Source organism: Phymastichus coffea, unplaced genomic scaffold (genome assembly GCF_024137745.1).
Source record: "Phymastichus coffea isolate CEN01 unplaced genomic scaffold, Cenicafe_Pcof_1.1 PCOF00104, whole genome shotgun sequence".
Lineage (NCBI taxonomy): Eukaryota > Metazoa > Arthropoda > Insecta > Hymenoptera > Eulophidae > Phymastichus > Phymastichus coffea.
The window spans coordinates 433,536-453,615 of record NW_026706915.1 but is presented as its reverse complement, the minus strand read 5'-3'; the positions used below and the strand labels follow the sequence as shown (position 1 = coordinate 453,615).

Genomic DNA, 20,080 nt, shown 5'->3' with positions numbered 1-20,080 from the left:
CTGGATTATGTTTCACCGTTTCGCGCTCGCGCTCTCTGCGGTTCTCCGTCTTATTCACTTTATCTGTCGCATGCATGCCTCTTTATTTATTCCCTACTTCAAGTTCTCTTCGCCTTATATTTGTGTATGTGTGGGTGTGTGTGTGTATGCGTGCGTGCGTGCGTGCGTGCGTGCGTGCGTGCGTGCGTGCGTGCGTGCGTATGTATGTGTTGTGCAGATTGAAAAAGTGTTCTATCTACTATTATGACAAGGAGCAAAGAACTTGCGTGTATACACCAATCAATTGCTTCATTCATTTGTCATGATTACTTTACATACGCATTAGACGAGATCAAATATGCGTCTAGTTGTCGCGCGCAACAAACCACTTGCTGCTTTCGTGTCTTGGCCAATATGCTTCTAAAGCTTGTAAAACGTTCAAGTTTTTAATTTTATCTGCATCGAGCGATTTTAGATTGGAATTTACGAATTTATGCCAGCAATCTATACGAAGTTTCCATGTACAGACGGACAGGTGAAAATAAAGAGGCGAACTTTTCAACAGGGCTAATGCGAAAAAAGCAGAATCGACATAAATAAAGAGAAGAGAAAGAGAGAGAGAGCGTGCTCGGCGATGATAACATCTTTCGCAGCATGCAAACTTCGTATATATATATATATATATATATATATATATATATATATATATCCGCGCGTGTATAGAAGATCCCGAATCCGAGAACCTGTCCGGCATTCTGCAAACTACGTATATTTTTATCTGGCGGATAAGACCGAGAATGAAGAACAAGAGGTGAAAGAACTGCTTTCTTTCTTGGCTTCATTCAGCAAATTATGCGTCGGTATTTTTCGTGGATTCAGTAGCGAAAACTAGGCATTAAAAGCAATTGCAACCCGATTGTTATAACATCGTAAAGAGCGCAATCTCAACTGGAGGGGGATAAAGCTTTTCTTTCTCAAAGCGCAAGAAACAAGCTGGAGAGGGAGCGGAGTCCGGTAAAAAAGATGGGAAGATAGACGCGCGAGAGGGAGTGAGAGATCTCTCGGCGAGCGCCAAGAGACCCTGACATCCTTTTGTTAGGGCGGAACAAAGATGTGCGCGGCGCTCTCCATTTAGCCGTGACGTCACGGGTGCGCTCGCCCGCCGAATGTACAAGCATTCGCGGAGCCCGTTGCCAGGGGTTACGTTGTCGGGCATTCTGTGAACTTTATATTATCTTGTTGGCAGTCTACTTTTAACGTCAATTACAAGTTTTTCCATGAATTCACTCAAATTCTTACCCGACCGCACCTGTTGCAAACTTATCTATTATCGTGCTATTTTCAACGGATGGTTTTGTTGAAAGAGTGGGAAGTCTTAATAGATGAATGCACATGATGATCTCGATAATGATTGATGCGCCATCGTTAACAAACGTCACTCTCATGCTCGCTCCAATTACCGCATCTTTTTTTAATGAAATGTGTATGATCGAATAAATAAATATTATATTTTAATGAAAATCAATGGAAGAATGTGTCCTTGCCGTATTTTTCGTACGAGTACCATAAAGCGATTACTAATAGGTGAATTCGTAGTGCGCGAGTTGGAAGAAAAGATGTAACTCTTAGTATTAACGTTGTTTTCACTTGCGGTAAGTACGAATAACTAAAATATAGCAGAAAAAATAACTTAAAATTATTCTTTAGGTGAGTAGCTGCATTAGGACAGCCATTCCAATATAACAACGACAATGAAGCTGCGATAAAAAATTATGCTTATCTGTTAAGTATCTCTACTGAACACTTTTGCTACGGTTCGATCGTCTCTGACCACTTCGTTTAGACTACAAATACAGGATTTTGTAAAGATTTTATTCTATCCATACAGAGACTGAAAACAATAATATAGCATGCTTTGTACCGCGAAAATGATTTCTCTTTAGGAATTTACCCATAACGAGGAACACACTGCTTTAAGAAATAATCTGGCTTTGATCAAAATTGAAGATCCATTCTAATAAAATTCTTCAAAACGAAATCTACGCAGCTAAAAAAAAAACGAAGAGGATTTCAAATCTGTCAATTGGGGTAGTTTCTTTTACATCGATGATCATATTACTGGTATCTTTTTTCATTTTGGATGATACTCTCATTATTTTTTCCAATGTTACTTACAATAGACACTGGATAATTGAGCAACCTCAACCGAATCGAATTGCCATTCGAAATATTGAAATGCTGCAGAATATGTGAATGATCCTGACCAATCATTTTAAATGAGTGTTCATGAAATGACTTGAATAAATTATTTAAGTAAAAAGTAAAGCCACTGTTTATCAACTTCATCCAGAAATTTATATTTATAATGACGCAATCAATGCAGTTTTGTTTGCCATGGAAATGATTCATGTTATGTTGGAAATTAAATATGAAAGATAAATGGAAGAGAGAGAGAGAGAATGAGAGAAAGGGAGGATGGCATATTCTAAGCAAGTAAGTTGCGCGTCCAAAGTATGTACACATGGAGTGCACCGTATGGAAAAGCTAGTTGTCGGGCGGGCGGCAGTAGCGAAAGTGCTCGAGGGGGTCCTAGGGGTAAAAGCCACTGTGTACTCGCGGCGAAAGAGCTCACGGGGACTGACTACGCCACTGGCTCACGGAATACTCGGATTTCACGACATGTTTACAAAGATCCTAGAGATAAGTTGAGAATGGTCGGGCCCTCTCTCTGTCTCTCACTCTGTCTCTCTCTCTCTCTCGCTCTCTAGCTAGATGCATAGGTGTAAGGTGACAGCTACCGCGTGCGCGAGTGTGGGTGAGAGTTGCACTTACGCGCATTTCAACAGTCGATGAGAGGGTTGTGAACAAAGTTACGCTTTTCACTGTCTATCGTCATTTCTCTCGTTGCGGTTATGGTGCTTCACGCCTGCTTCTCTCGCGGGACCCTTGAGTTTTTGCGAAATAATTGTTCCGACGCTTGATTTTTATTTTTCATCTATATCTCTCATTGAATTTCATCGACGAATGGAGTTTTCATTCAACAAGTCATCTTTATGGCTCTTATTAGTACGATGCTTGCGAAATAATTTTTAAAACTTTATATTTCAAAAGTATATTTTGATAATCTCTCAAAAACCTAAAACTAATAGAAATTCATAACGTGGCGCCAATCTCATTCTTCTATGCTTTCGAAAGTGTCAATTGAATTTAAAAACAACAGTGGCTCTCAACTATACTTTAATCATTCATTTGGCAATTATATACATTTTCAAACAATTGTTTTAAGCCACTTTTGGAGCAATCTTTTCAATAAGTAATATTAATTATAAATTTTAATAAGTAATTTTAGAAGAAACTGCAGCGAAATCTTCACTAATATAAATAGCTGCATCACCAGCAAGACAATCATCGATCACAAAGGAGTCCTATTGAAATTCCTAGTGGTCGTACTTAAAATGCTGTCCGTCGTTATAAGCCGTATAAATTTCATTTTGAAGAATCACGATGTTTCGTAAATTCATCATTGTGCGATTTATCGCAGTATACTTGGTGGTTCATAATTATTTTCAGAGGAAACTATTGTTCGCTGTAAGTATCGCAATCCATCAATGGGTTAATCGTTAGTCTTTTGTTATAGTTACGTAAGCTTACCGTATGTGAGAATAACGATATTAATAAAAGAAAGTTTCATCTTTTCGTTCAACGCACCAATTAAAAATCCAGAAAATTTTAAAAGTCTTTATTAAGTAAAGATATCGCTTCCCAATACCTAAAAAACTAATGATATAACGGTACCTTCTTATAGCTGAATAAGCATTTTTCAAGTAAATGAAAATAAGCAACTATTGTACATATTTAATCAATGAGAAAAGTGGTAGTCATTTTAACTGACGTGTATTATGCGTACATCAATTCTAATGTACTTTCAATTTTCAAAATTTCCTACTGGCAATAGCAATAAAGATAAAAAAACAGCAAGCATAAAAATTTTCATAAAGTTTTCGAACAATCAGACGGAAATTTGTAAAAACTCTATTGAAAGTCTAACGTATTTAGTTACAATTTTGCATACTTTACAAAGAGTTTGAGAATGAGTCATAGTCGTTTCTTAGCACAGTACACAAGGAAAACAAAAATTTGAAGCACTCTCCAGCAAAAGAAAACAACCCTCATGCGCACACAAAAAGATAGACAATGATGGTGCCGAGGATGCAGGCATTCGGCCATCATGCGCGTGTAAATATGACAACAACCGTGGTACAATAGCTACATCCTCGAATCGCATCGGAGTCTGAAGCCCGCACAAGTCATAGCTGCGAGTTTGTGTTATACACGTGGGTGGTCGTGTGCGGGCGGCGCACACACGCGCCGAACGTACGTTTTCGCCTGCCGTTCTCTTCTCGGCTTTCCTTTATCTCCGTCTTTTTCTTTACTCGCGCGCATATCCACCTGATTAAGCGCTTTATTTTACGAGCCACGTCCGAGCTTTAATCTTCGCCAGCGATCGTCTTTAATTATCTGACAAATTATATGCAAGTTGCATGAGGCGAAGACTTGATTTTGGTAAAGCGTAAATTCTCCGAGCTTCGTTGCCTTTTACAACGGTGCCCTGATAAATGTATCTTTACCGCGCGCATGCCGCATACTTTTCCTTGTTTACGTTCAACGATTTGTCATGTTGATCACTATGTGTTCGCACTGATTCCCGTATCAGAGAAAAGTTGTTTTGAGCGATAATGCCTGTAGGGATTGGAGCGTAATGTTTATTTGTGTTACTATAGGTTTACGGTCGTTGCTTTCAATTGTGTTGTTATTGTTCATCAATTTCAAGTTGAAACAGATTTTTCGTTGCGCGTGTCATTTGGAGTATAAGAAAGTGACAAACCTACGAAAACGAAAAAACCACACGTTCTTATGGAGCTCCAATACATAAAAAATCGCCATTTAAAAACAAATCCACGATGGCCGCCTAAGCCGCGAGGAAACAAGCCTTGATGAACACGGTTGTACGACGAATCGTCGCGACGAATAATGCTCTTTTGGCAAAGCAAAAAGTACCGAGCAGCGACAGGCCCGTATAACGTTGGCAGCAGTCAAACGATAACTCAATGCAAGGGACAGGGCAAAGTGGCGTTGGGACAAAAGTGAGAGACAGATACCTGAAAACGCACTTCATCAGAGCGAAAAGTTGCGAAGCATCGCAGACTTCGCTCTCGTTCGCGTTGGTTCGGTGGTCTTGGGCAGAGTAGAGGGCTAAACGCCATTCTTCCGGGGCCCCCGCGCGTCACTTTGTATCTTCCTCTCGCGTGCTCTCGTATACACACTTGGCCGCGCTCCTCCCTCGCCTCTTCTTCTGCTTCTTCTTCGCCTCCTTTCCTTTTCGCTTTATTTTTATTTTCTGCTCTCCTTTTTTTTCTCTTTCGCTCTCTCGAACGCGCGCGCCTCCCTGCACCTTGTGCCTGTAATGTGTATATACGTGTACTTGGCTCGTCGCATATAATATTCGTTTCGTAGGCTTGTGTGTGTGTGTGTGTGTGTGTGTGTGTGTGTGTGTGTGTGTTTTCTCGGAAACGACGCTTTTTAGGCCTCCTTCGTCTATATGTTGTCCTTTGTTCTTGTACGTTATCAGCACGTTATTATTTGCTTTTTCCACGAGCTTATCGTTCGACAGCTTATTTGGCTTTTTACACCGGATTATACGTATTAATCATTCCATTTTCGAACGTTCATTTTCTATTATTTTTGTATGTAGACCGCAGATTAAGTAATTTCACACATATTTCCAGGAAAAGTACAACCAACCAAATGGTCAATTCAATGACAAACAATGTATTCCATTGAGACACCTATAAACGTGGCACGAGCCCACATGTTACACATCCCCTCGAGATGTATCGTTGAACACTTGCACGCACAATAATTGACAAGTAGAGTCCCGAAAGAACGCCTAGTAGCTACACATATTGTCGGGTAGGTAGGCCTTGTCGAAGGGAAAAATGCGCCTGTAGAAATAATTACAACGTAAACGTGTTGCGCTATGGTCATACATGTGTCGAGAGAGAGAGAGAGAGAGAGAGAGAGAGAGAGAGCGCGGCTCTTCGACAAAAGGCAAGCTAACAATAGAGGATTAGCGGGGCTTTTACGTAACACACGACGGATGCTGCCGCTAGCGCAGTATGGCCCCGGAGGCCTAATCTTTCGATCCCTTACGCGCGCTCACTTTTTTTCACGCTACAATGGACTCTCTTCACATATACTGCACACTAAAGGCCCTTGAAAAGTTACACATCGTCGAGGACTGCTCCTTTTTCTTCCATTTCAAATCTCATTCTATCTTTTGAGGGAAAAAAAAGTGGGTCGCGATGCACGCGGAGATAGATCGAGGTTTTGCTCATGGGAGACTAATGCTGCTGCAAGTGATTTTTCCTTTGGAAGGGGATCGAAATGTGCGCGCATGTGGGAGTTTCTCACGCATTTCCACGGCAAAACTCACCAGCAGACGAGTCCCGTCCGTTCAACGTCGAAAAGTACGCATCGGTCTTCATCAAAACAAAGTTGGAAACAATAATAACCCGAGGAGCGGGCTATTGACAATTCGATTTCGCCTTTGCGTATACTTGCAAAGAAGAATCTTCCCTTTCGTTGCCTGCCGCCGTCAATCTTAGACGCTTTCTCTCTTCCTCGTTACCTTCGCTCTCTTTCTCTCTTTCTCCCAGCGACGACGTAAAACTTTTAGCGAAATACGAGAATCCATCAAAGCGGCCTCTGCGAAGAGAGAGAGAGAGAGAGAGAGAGAGAGAGAGAGAGAGAGAGAGAGAGAGAGAGAGAAAAGAGAGCGAAGGAGAGTCTGGGCGCAAGACTCTCGCGCGCTCTCTCTGCACTTTTCTGCCAAGGGAATTTTCGCCGTCGTATGGTAAACATTACCTCCGACGAAAAAGACAAAAAGGCTCCCCGGTATAATGCGTTTTAAGGCTGATAATGGCACTCGCGAAACACGACACCCGCGCAAGGCTGTGTACGCATTCTCTTCTCTTTCGGACACAAAACTTTAAGTGCTCTCCCTGTCTTGGTGCGTGCTCGCGGCACGCCTTTTATTTCGCGAAGAGATTGACTGTCGACGAGCAAGACGATTCTTTCTCGGGCGCGTTTCCCGTAAAAATGATTGCAGATGAAAGAATCGACTTTCCCGCGCGTCTACACACGGGCAGTGCCAATTTTTAAAAGTCGTGGTAACCGAGGCTGCTTAAAAGTAACACGAGCATCGCGACAGATTGAATGACCATGGCGATTGATTGAGAAATCAATGACCGCGTTATCTCTGTCCCACTCACTGCTACGGCACAATAAAAAGGCGCGAGAGAGCGACAGATACTCATACGGACCTACAATAAAAACAACCATGTCGATGTGGCAACTCACGCGAAAATCCGCTCTATACCTGCAACGGCAGCAGCAACAGCAGCTCGAAAAAAAGGAGGAGGAGGAGGAGGAGGTGGAACAAGTTGTAAAGCGAGACGACAGTTATTATTATTCGAAAGAAACCAGTTTGGTCGCGCCGAAAGGTGCCGAGAAAGAGAGAGAGAGAGATTTGGTGTCGCCGACGTCGCGACAGGTGGTGGTGGTGCAGGCATATTACACGAGAAAAAACGCAAAGATTGTCTAATCTGCGCGGACGTCGTTGTTGCAACGAAAAGTATTTCGTTTTGAGTAGCAAAGTACGAGGATGTCAATGGGCTTGCTTATCGCTTTTTTTTCCAGATCTTTATCGTCGAGCAATAGATTAAATTTCCATCCGAGGATATAGACAAATTGGTACTTCCAAAATTATTAGTCAATGTATAGATTCTGATCTGAAATGGCTTACATGCTTGTACGAAGATAAACTAACGTCCATTATGGAAGATAAGTTATATAATTCTGGAGAGAAGTGTATAAAACAAGAAAAAAGAGACACATTAGTAATCCTTCGCTATTGCGAAATCCTTGATGAAATGCGATTGTAACTACAAGAATCCGTTGATAGAATAATTAGGAATAATTAAGGCATCGTGTTATCCGCTTAAGCCTAGAATTCAGTTTTTCAGAAGCTATATCGTACGATCGAGGGAAACTTGAAAATCGTCGGTCAAAGTGTGGTCCAGCCAGTAAAGCTGCCGGCAGGAGGGAAGTAACCCAATAGTGCGTTCAAATGTTGGATTCGCTATTAATTGCGGTTACGTCTATTTGTGTGTATACGCCCGCGCGTGTATGTGCGTATGTGTGCTGCAACAACGAGGCGCGATTATTAAAGGGCTCGGAATGCAGTCTCGTTTCCGACTGATTCAACTCTCTCGACGCATCATACAATTATTCGAATGAATGTGTGTGTATGTATGTGTATCTAGTCGTCTGTTTCATTTTTTCTCTTTCACGTGTCTGCCGTCTTAATCGCCCACGATCAAGCATTTTTCCTTTTTTCTTCAAAAAGTCGGAAGGGTTAAATGATGCAATCAGTGGGACGTGGTTTATTCTGTTGAGGGGAGATTGAGAATAGCTGTCAACGGAATTAATCAGTGTGTAGTCGTCGAATTAAATATTATGTTACTTTGCGTTGGGGTCCGTAATATACGGATATATACATGTGCCAGTCTTTTTTCCATTTCATTCGCTTGATCAGACAGGACATTTTTTATGTTATAGATAACGCACATAAAAAATTTGAGAAGCTGTCGCTATACATACTCAATTGATTAATCAACCATCGGATTCCCTAAAATGTCTTGTTAGTTGGAAATTCATCGCGAAATATAGCATCACGCATCTCAAGATACAATAAGCTAATTAAAACAACGCATAAAAATATAGGTAATAAATTTAATTAAAGTTATGGTGCGATGTATTTGACAAAAATAAGCATCATAGTATGTATAATCCCAAGTGTGAAGATAAGGCATCGGAAAAAATAATGGATAAAAATCACAGCACCAGATGGAGAGATAGAAAGAGAACCTCGGTGTATGTACACGCACATTTGGCACCCCAACTCAACTCACTGCCGTGCAGTTTCTCTCTTTCTCTATTTCTATTTCTCTCTCTCTCTCTCTCTCTCTCTCTCTCTCTCTCTCTCTCTCTCTCTCTCTCTCTCTCTTGGTGTGTCTATCATTCCACCCTGCCATTAATATCGTCCATCCCTTGCAGCCTGGCATCTCTCTCTAATTAAGCGGCCCCTCGCAAACATACACACTCACACAAACACAATTGCAGAGCACATCTATATATACGCAGTCGTGCGCGCGCGAACCGGCCGGCGGCGGCTGAGAGCTGGCAGCAGCAGCGGCATTGTCCCACGTGATCCCGGGGCGGGGGTGCGCGCAGGCAGCAGCAGTCGAGAGCTCCACAGCCAGCAGCCAGTATCACACGGCAGCCGAGCGCCGAACAGAGCAGTCCTTTTCCTTCCCTCTCTCTCTCTCTCTTTCTCTCTCTTTCTGTTTCTCTCTCTTTCTCTCCCGTGTGTACACACGCAGCACACACGGCGTAGCCTTGTTTTTTCTCGGTTTAGCCTTTGTGTCGTGTTGCAACATACGTACATATCGTCGTCCTACGCGGCGTGCAAAAGCATCATGTGAGAAGGTGTGAGAGCTGCAGCAAGGAAGAGAAGCCTTGTCGTGGCGTGTGATAAGAAACCCGGCGAGTGTGTGTTTGCCTGCGGGAGGATGCGCGACCGGCGGCCGCGCATGTGCGAACCTGGTTTTTAGTATATATAAAGTGCCAAAAAAGAGGAATAACGCACACGACGAACGAATTTTCCTTCGTTGTGCGTGCGAATGTGCGTGTTTCCTTGTGTGAGTAGTGTTTATTGCGTACGGTGACGTGTTTTTTTTCAACAAAACAACACGAGAAGCTTTCTTTCGTCAGTTCGCGCTTTTTTTCTTTTGATGTGGGAATTGCCGACGACTACGACGTTGGATTCGAGATTTGGCTGATTGATGAGGTATATTACACATGCAGAACGAACCAAAATTAGGTTTCAATAATGGACGATCGAATGTATGCAGTTCTGCCCTGTCGTATTCTTATTGAATGGAGTGCAGAAGTTCGCGAAGTCTTGCCTTACAACGCCAGTGCGATTCGCGACTTGTTTGTTGATACATTCCGAGAATCGATTTTCTTTCATTCATTAAACGTGGTCATATGAAGAACCATTGATATATCGTCGAGTCAGTCACAGCTTAAATTTCAGGTGATTTTTTTGTTCTTATCAAAGATTGAAATCGAAATGACGTCCGACAATAACGCTCTCATTCAGGCAACACCCCATCTGTATATAGTATGGGTAGGCATTTTTTTTCTTTTTTTTTCAGTAGAAACGACCGCAGGTCAATTATTATGCGAAGAAGCCCTCGGGGCGCAACAAGAGTGACAGAGAGAAAGAGAAATGTAAGAGACAGGCAGGACATCGGGCAGAGGGTTGCACGCTACATCTGCTTGGCATGCGTAAACCATGCACGCGCGCGCCAGAAAGTTTTGCCAAGGTCGAGAAAAACACGCGCGTCGTTACGGGAAACATGTTCCGCCTGGTCGTCCTTTTCTTTTGCTCGCGGCGACAATCGTGCCTGAGTCCCGGTAGTTATTTGTACTGTCAACGGTAAATTTAACTATAACTGCTAGGAGACAATCAAATGTACGTACAATTAATAAAAATGTTATTGGTGATACATTAAAATAAATAAAATCCGAGTCGTTTTACTAAATAACCTTGCCATTCAAAAGGAAGAACTAATAATAATAATAAAATGATAAAAGAAATGCGTGGTTTTGCATACGAAAGAGCTCGCGATCTTGGGAAATCCATTTGTTGCCGCCGCGCGGCACCTTGAACCAGCTAACGAATGTTGCGCTCGTCCAATTAAAATACATTAACCGCTAACAAGCCGAATTAGATGCAAGCGGCACACGTCCGAACGAGTTAAACACTCAAGGTGCGTGCACTCTTTGCCTTCTGAATAAAAACAACACTTATTGTTTTTATTTTCTCGTGGTTTTCTTCGAATCCTATTATTCCTTTTATGAAAGAGCTTGAGCTTAATTTCTAGGTATTCTTATTCATGGATACACAGTTTTATCTCAATGTAATTGAAGTAATTGATAATATTTTATTTGTAAACATAATGACTTAAATGAGACTCGTCTTTCCCGCAGTTTTGCGTCGTCCCAGGCCTCGATTCTATATTTTATACATAACTAGTGATGTTTAGCGCGCTTTGCGCGCTCCTCTTTTACGTCTTTCTTTGTATTCATTTTAATGCGAATATAAATCAAATCTTTTATTAGAGAAATTCAAAATTCAAAAATTCAATATGCATTGAACATTCCCTTAATTTGATATTAAATATAGCCAATGATATTATTTATTGGTAAATAAATATACAGTTACGTTGACACTCATAATTTAAAAATGTTATCCATAAAGTTTTAAGTTTCTATCATCCCAAGTTCTGTGCTGAAACACATCATTTAAAATTTTTAAAAACCCGATGAAATATGTATTATAAGTTCTAAAAATATTATACTTTTCTATAACATATTCTTCACGATGTAAATTACATACTTTGGTACAGAATTTTCACGGCTATAATTAAAGCCTTTTTAAAAGAAATTTCTAGTATTTGACGTAATTGAGTAAAGCCAAAATCACTGTACAATATTTTATCGTAATAATTTATCTATCTATATCTTTTATTGCCTACTTTAAAAATTGTTTATTAAAAGCTACATTTTCCCATAAAGCAATGTTCAATTAATATTTCTATCAAGGTATCAGTCGGTCATTATTTTGATGTTATATGATTAAATCATTCACTTCATATTAAATTCGTACCAACTATACTTATACACTTTTCGTACATTTAATCGTTTACGAAAATTTGCAGTAATCTTTCATTAGCGTACATAACGTATACTATCGGATAACAACTGATCACGTGACTATCTTTCAGCCAATCAGATCACGAATAAACTGACTTCACTTTGTCAGGTTCTTTTTTTATAAGAGAAAGAAGATAAAAGAGAGAAATAAGAGAGAAAAGTTGAACTTTGCAACCACGCGTATAAAACTGAAAATTCAATAAAAGAACAGAATTCAATTGAAAAAATCGTAGAGAGATCAAATAACTGATGAAACTAGGATTTTATTTGATTTTTTATGTTATCGAACGTGATATTTTTCAGTTTGCAGATAAACAAAGTCTAATATTTTGTTAGAATTATGTGCCGAATCGTTTGGTGAAATTCGTGGGAAAAAAAATTTTGATCTCGAAACAATGTAGCAACTCGAAACTGTATCGTTGCAAAAAAGCAACTACGCTTTCTCGGAATGGAACATGTCCGTTCTTCATTTAAAAATACGCACTTACTTTGTTTATTTGTGATTGATGAATGGCTGGTTAAGTGACTCTTACTACTGAACCTAAACTGAATAGTAGATCAATTCGACACAATACACTCTTAAATCTCCGTTGCAAAGACCTATTTCCATTTAAATTTTTTTAAGAGGGTAATTATTTTACGAATGGAAAATATTTCTTTCAATGCTAGTAATACGAATGCAGCCATCATTATAATTTCACTGCGAATGTTTTAGTAATGTTTTACAATATTTTGTCATATTTTGTAATATTTTTCACAGTGAATATTGAATTAATTGCATAACATCATGCAAAAAGCGCTGTGCATTTATGTATTCATAGAAGAATCTACTTAGAACTATATAAGTAACATTAAGTGAAATTCCAAAATTGAAAAATTAAAATAAGGTTTTGTAATAGTCTCAGATCTTGTTTGCTTTATTCTAGACTGAACGACCATTTGACGTCGAAATAAAATTATAGTACGATTCTTTCATCTGTTGAAACGAAAATAAGATAATAAATGTGCAATATCCGTTGAACCTAGCAGATATAAAAGCGCCTCTCGGAAGTTGGTCAATTATTGACGTTAACATTCGTAGAAAATATTATCGTTTTGTTCATACAAAATTCCTGGAGACCAACATCTTTTCTCAGTTTTTATCTGCCATAAAATTTCGCTTACATCGTGACGCTTATTCGGACGCAGACAACTTTTCTGCATAGTTCTCGCGTGAGCGTAAGTCTGATGGCGAGAGAAAAAGCTCATTGTTTGGGTTACGTCTGCTAATTGTTATCTCATAGTCGTTGCATTCCTTTTACGCATTGTGTCGTTTTTTCTTTTAAAACCGCTGCTGTCGTTTAATTTAGTTTAGATTTAGAATATTATGGTGCTTCTTTACAATCCATAAAGTAATCTTCGAGATAGTCAAGTTTCTATTTTTCTTTGAGAAAAGTTAAAAATATTGAACGCTAAGAAAATTTGAAGCCATTACGACGAGAAAAATCCGACACACTCGTTAGAAATAATAATAATTTTTGAATGTATTCCACAACGTTTGTTTATAGGAAGGATCAATTTTGCGCCTTTACTATCCAACAACTGCACTGTTTCCTCTTACGACTTAGGTACGCTTCGATAAAAGATAATTTATATGAGGTGGTACTTTTATTGAATGTTACGAGGTTTTAAGCAGAGTGAAATTTAATGACGACAAGAAAATGTACACAACTGAGGCTGAACAGCACTCGTAGCGTGACCGCGACTCTCCAAGTGCGAGAACTGAAAAAAGGAGATACTTGGAATGGGTTGTAAAATTCAGGAAAACATAATAAAATGCTTGAGTTGCTATTATCATGTTGATATTTGTTATAATTTGCATTTTCTGAGTCGTACAAAGCAGATGAAGTCGTGAGAAAAAAATACATAAAATTATTTATAAAAATAGGGATCATAAACATAGCATAGCGTAGAGTTTGACTGATAAAGTGATGGAAAATTTACTGAATCGTACATGCTCTCCTTCAACTACATTTCGTTCATGAAATTTTATTATTTTCAAGTACGTTTCAAATGGTATTATTCTATTTTAAACCGCATATATATTATTCGTAATCATCTTTGAACTAAACTTGACTGTCGATAAAATACAATAGTTATACATTATTCTATACGTCCACGCGTTTTCACTGCTAATTATTTGTAATTCGATTAATCAGTTAGAATTCGAATATACAGTAAATCAAAATTCACTCTTCTTATTTATAGATACAATACGAGCCGAGAGTTCATTGACAATCGCACATATAAAATTGAAAAATTCGGCGTATTTATTGGGCAGTTATTTCGTGCGTTTATACCTTGTGCGTTGTTGGTTTGCCGAAAGGGCGGAGTCGTCCTCGCGTGTACGCCGACAAGATAGCAACTTGGGGCCCTCCGCCGCATTGGCTGGGGCCGCGCAACGCCCCCTCCTCTCTCTCCACCTACCCGAGAGATTTAATCGCGCACCAATTGACAGCCAATCTCTAATTATCCCTAAATTTACGTGAAACTTTGCATTGGATATCGTTGTCGTTTCGAAAACGTTTTTCTCGTATGTAAACATTGCTTCGACAGTTTAGCTCAATAAATAATTATTGCTCAGTGAGCTGGTCATCGTAGAGTGCGCTTTCGATACTGCTGTGGGTACTGATATTTTGATACATATATATATTTTTAATCGACTGACAATTCATGCATGTTCCTGATTCAGAGGTGATTTTATAATTTCAATACATGTTTGACCGAATGTATATTGATTTTCAAAATTTGATGGAGTTGACTAAAATTCATGTAAAATCTCATTGTGTACGTAGTGAAAGATTTTCTCCATTTCGAAAGTAGTAAACTCGGAAAAAAGTACACTTGTCGGTAATTAAAAAAAAATCTTACTCGTTTTATGAATACAATGTCAGGATGTGTTTTTATTGTAATCAATTATGTGCGCAATTTTCAATATTCCATGGTATGATACCAAATTTGTATACGTATAATCATTGATCATTACACTAACACGATATTCGTATAGGAATTATCGGTATCTATAATCTTTGTCAAAGATATTCAGTTACAGGTCATTAATAGCTGTTGATTTGGCTGTGCTTATTATTATATAAATTACATTTTGTAAATTTTTGAACGAGCGTTGCATATATATAACACGAATTATAAAAGAAATGCATGAAAAGAAAAATAAAGTATCGTGATTGTGGTGTGATTTTAGGAAGAGTGATATGTTAACCGAAGACAATGACCCGACGAAACCAGCAGGGGTTTTAGACAATGCTGGCAACGTGTCTTCGTCAACGGAGGCTTCGATACAGCACCCTCGCAATGCAAACAATGGTAGATAACGCCATTGGCGTAACCTAACTTCCTGCTCCTTAATTTTTTTATACTCGTATTCGCTGTATGACCAGGCAACTTTCAAAACTCCGTCTGGTCAATATTTTCCAAACATTTTTTTTATTATTGCTTTAAGCTCTTTCGTTTATAAAATTTCATTATCGGTTTTTTTCTTATTATGCTTAAAACTATGTGGACATTTGCGCAGAATTTATAATTCAAAGGCTCTCTAACTTTTTGTTATTTAATAGTTATTGCATACGGGTACCAAACAGTTAGCTTGTCTCAACTTTCATAATGAATGACTTACAATCCTAAAATTAGTTTTTAATACAGATAGCCCGAATGTTTTTGTTAACCACCGCGTAAACTAAAGAACTGTCAATTTAATAAAATGCTAATCTATACAATATTCAATTGTAGAAACAGAAGTTAAGAATGAGGTTCAGGACTGCCCAGAGTCAGATAGCGTGCCAGGTGGCGAGTTGTACATCGACGAGAATGCAGAGGAGAAAGACCAAGAGTATCCGGACTCGATGGAGAAAGCCGACTATGGCTCTCTTTACGGTGCCAATCCTTACTACAATAGGTATTTGTCGTCTATTCTTCTTACCTGAATTGCGAAATATTTATAATCAATAATTTGGTGTTTCTTTTTGCAGTTTGTACAGCTCACCGTCTTACGGAAGTACAACCGCCTCGAAAAGTTCATCGTCCTTACAAAGTTCGTACTTAGGTTCCTACACGACGCCGAGCTCGATGACGCAGTATTCCTCGTACGCCAGTTACAACAGTGGTACTACCACCTTCCCTACAGTTCCACAAAATATATCCTCGGCTTCTCAAGTGAGAGCAAAATAATTTTAATTCAATAATTCTGATTTTTGACTAGCGGCTTTTAATATATGGATATTTTATTTTTTCTTCAGAAACTAGATTATACGGCTTACAGTACCTCGCTATATGGAAACGACAGGGTACCTCTACAGTATTCCGGATATTATCCAGTGCCCGGTTACCATACGACGCCCACCTCATTTAATATTAGTAACTTGAATTTTGTCGGTGTGTATTCCATTAACATCTTTTTATTTATTATGTAAGCAATGATTCACATGTGTACTAAAAATGAATCAATATAAGTTTGAAAAAGCATAACATAAAATAGCTTCATTAGTTTAATATTACGTTAATATTAGATTCCGCAACATCCGTAATTGGATATTTTTGGTTGAATTTGAAATTATTAAGAAATACATCGTATGTTCTTTTACAGTAGATGACGACTGCTAAGTAATAAATTATTTAAGTCGACAATCTTTTCAGATTCAACGAAATCAGCGTTGACGTTAGATACGACTTCTCTCGACACAAGTGATCTAACCGCGAGGGAAACCGCAAATGTCGAAGGTAATGCGATTTGAATTTTATTGAAAAAAATATATATATCGCTTGTGGGTAGGGAAGATACAAACTTGAAAAAATAAATCAAGTTTTGTGCGTTTTTCATATTAATACGATACTCGTGTGCTTCAAAACATGAATAAATAAATGAAGAAAACGGAAAATGAGGTTTGGAATCGTAAAAAACCAAATGCATTGGTGTTCAATTTTGGAAGACAATAAAAGTTCATTGGCAATGAAAAGACACGTGTCGGGCGTTCATTCCGATGGAGTGTTTTACGCAACGTCTAAACGAAACTTGCGTGGACATCAGTTATCGCTAGCTTAACAATAATTCGGAACAAGTTGGTGGTCACATAGAGAAAGTCGAAGAGGCTCCGCAGTCGTCTTGGGTAGTAGTGCGCGCGCGGAACACACATCGATTAAGTATCCGATTTCAGCAGGCAGAGAGCGAGCTCAAGCGCGCGCGCGCGCTCGTGTGTGTGTGGTGCGCGTGTCCAAATGTGCCGCGGATCAATCGAGAGTGATGTTGTTGCAGGGAGCAGCGCGAAGCCCTGCAAACGTGGACGTCGCCAAAGCGGAAGCGGAAACAGTATCGGCTCGGCGGACACTACTGAGGCAGGACCTGACCGGATATTCATATGGGACCTCGATGAAACCATAATCGTATTCCAAAGCCTGCTTACCGGACACTTCGCCACTACCCACAATAAGGAGCCCACGATACTCTCTCAGCTCGCTTACCGGATGGAGGAGATTATCTTCTGGCTCGCCGACTCGCACTTCTTCTTCAACGACATCGAGGTGAGCTGCAGGATTGTGAGTTACTGGCTTCTCTTTACTTTTTTCCCTTCTTTCGCCTGGTTAATTCTCTGTCTTTCTTTCTTTTCTGATAAGTCTCAAAACCCTGTAGAAATGCAAGCAAAACGAGTAACAAAGCTTTAATTTTGTCATGAAAATGAACACAGAGTTTGCGCTCGCAGGACTGCGACCAGGCGCACATAGACGACGTTTCGTCGGACGACAACGGCCAGGATCTGTCGGCTTACAACTTCGCCACAGATGGTTTTCATTGCGAAGCTGCAAGTAACGGCATCTGTTTACCCTCGGGTGTACGCGGCGGCGTCGACTGGATGCGAAAGCTGGCCTTTCGCTATCGCAAGATCAAGGAGACTTACTGCAACTATCGTAACAACGTTGGCGGACTTCTCGGGGCGGCAAAACGAGAGCATTGGCTAAATTTGAGGGCTGAAATCGAGCAACAAACCGAAAATTGGTTGACTATCGCTGTCAAATGTTTGTGTTTGATTGGCAAGCGAAATCATTGCGTTAACATACTTGTCACCTCGGACCAACTGATACCCTCGCTCTCCAAGGTTCTGCTGTTCGGCCTCGGTGGACTCTTCCCCATCGAGAACATCTATTCGGCCTCCAAAACCGGTTGGTCTCTTGACCCCCTCTGACTTTTTATTTTTGCCCAAAACTTGGTTCTTTTTGTGTCGAGAAATCTCGTGTTAACCGTAGATTTATAATGGTGCTCTTGAGGTAGTCCCGGCATAAACTCAATTGTCAAATAAATGTCTGATTGAGTGCTGATACGCATCGCTGGGATCTCCAATTCAATAAAAAAAGGACACGGCAAATAACTAATTGATTTAACGACTGATATAATGTTATGGATTTTTTTTTCTCTCAAATGCTTATTTGAAAAAATAATGAGTAAATAAATGAACCTTTTTACTAAGTTACGTATACATTGAAAAAAAGGGAACGTCGAACAAATTTTATTGATCGCATTATTACAAAAAAAATTGTTTTTTACAGTGTTCTAACGTTATAAAATATTTTCAGGTAAAGAAAACTGTTTCGGTAGGATAGTGGCAAGATTCGGGCGCAAGTGCACATACGTGGTTATAGGCGACGGCTCCGATGAGGAGGCAGCTGCGCGCACGCATAACTTTCCTTTTTGGAGGATAAAAAGTCATTCGGATATGCAGGCGCTCTACAACGCCCTGGAAATGGACTTCCTTTAACGTGCCGAATTCAATCGACATGGATTTAGTTGCAATTTCATTACATACGTTTGGATGAAAGCGAAGTACAAAAGTTTATTCCTTCATTCGTTTTTCAGTTTTAGATTTTTTCAGGAAGTTATCGACTTCGAGCCAAGCTAGCGAGTTTGGGTGAAACAGATAAATAGTGTCTCATAGATTAATTTATTTTTTAAAAACTATGTACTGCATTTTTTGTATCGAAAAAGAACTATTACGCAAAATGCTTTTGTTTTTATGAAGCTTTAAATGGAATAATTTTTCTTTTAAGAAATGAATCAGCCTAGTTATCATAAATAAGAAAAAGCGAATGATTATAATTTAAAGATAAATTTATTTATGCACGTATAAGTTTTTAAAATAGTTCAAGAACGTTAGATTCAACGAATTTCATCGACATTTTTTACGAAGAAATTACATGTCCATATAGTATTTTCATTCTCCAAGAAGTTTCGATAATTTAGCAAATAAGATGTTTTTGTTCTTTTAGTAAATAAGTTTTGTACGTGTACGGCAGTGAAGCCAAAAATTAAAAATTTTATAGGTCGTCGTAATGGTCGATCATGAACTGACTTTGAGTCGAAACAAGTGATAAATGAAAAAAATTGAAAGTAAAGTGAAAGTAAAAGATTTATATATTAAGGAAAACTTTCTAAATAAATGTGAAAAAATATTAGCGAGCTTCTATACTTATTTATGTGTATGAAAAATAAGCGAGAGAGTAACAAAGGAGAGTGTAATGCAAAAATAGTACATTACTTAACTGGTACGGGAAAGTAGATTCTTGTGTCGTGTGAAGTTTATGCCTGTGCGAAGCGATGGTAGAAAGACACATGAGATAAGAATTTTTTTTCCGAACATGTTAGATGCTTTCAACATGTTGTTTTGACAACATGTGGAAAGCACGAATTTGAGCGCACGTTTTTCGCCGAGCAATCAGAAAGTCGCACTTTCCGCACGGCATGTTAAAAAATTTTAGCCAAGCAAAATATCTTTGATCAAACATGTAATGTACTTAAAAAATCAAAGTTAACAGCATTTATACCAATTCATTTTTTTGTGAATGCAACTATGCGCTATGTTATTATGTTAATTCCTTTATGATTTTATAAAATATTTTCGTTTGCAATCTTTCTCCTTTGGCGACAAATCATAAAAACTATATAAATTTAAACCGTTTATTTAATTAATTTTTATAATATGGAAATTTTACTTTTTAATTTGTTATGCACAAATCAAACTGAAAAAAACATTTTAAACTATGTGAAGTGCAACATTCCATATAATGTACAATAAAGTTTTAAATCTAACATCAAGTTATTTATTTATTCTCACGCGTAATCTCATTTTTCATTATACGAAATTTATAAAAGTTCTTT

The 20,080-nt window shown here is 38.8% G+C and overlaps 1 protein-coding gene across 5 annotated transcripts; it reads left to right on the top strand.

Moving 5' to 3' along the window:
* The first annotated feature begins 9,345 nt into the window (after window positions 1-9,345).
* Window positions 9,346-19,993, top strand: LOC131670197 (eyes absent homolog 4). Of its 5 annotated transcripts, XM_058945593.1 has the most exons (10): window positions 9,346-9,949; window positions 10,320-10,639; window positions 15,125-15,246; window positions 15,670-15,835; window positions 15,909-16,092; window positions 16,176-16,311; window positions 16,573-16,656; window positions 17,189-17,469; window positions 17,619-18,090; window positions 18,502-19,993. In XM_058945593.1, coding segments are annotated over exons 2-10 (1,629 nt in total). In that variant the 5' UTR covers window positions 9,346-9,949; window positions 10,320-10,637; the 3' UTR covers window positions 18,684-19,993. The 5 variants fall into 5 exon arrangements, with proteins under 5 accessions (XP_058801576.1, XP_058801580.1, XP_058801578.1 ...); XM_058945597.1 differs by lacking the exon at window positions 10,320-10,639 and having other exon boundaries at window positions 17,189-17,454; window positions 17,634-18,090; XM_058945595.1 differs by lacking the exon at window positions 10,320-10,639 and having other exon boundaries at window positions 17,634-18,090.
* Window positions 19,994-20,080: the final 87 nt, after the last annotated feature.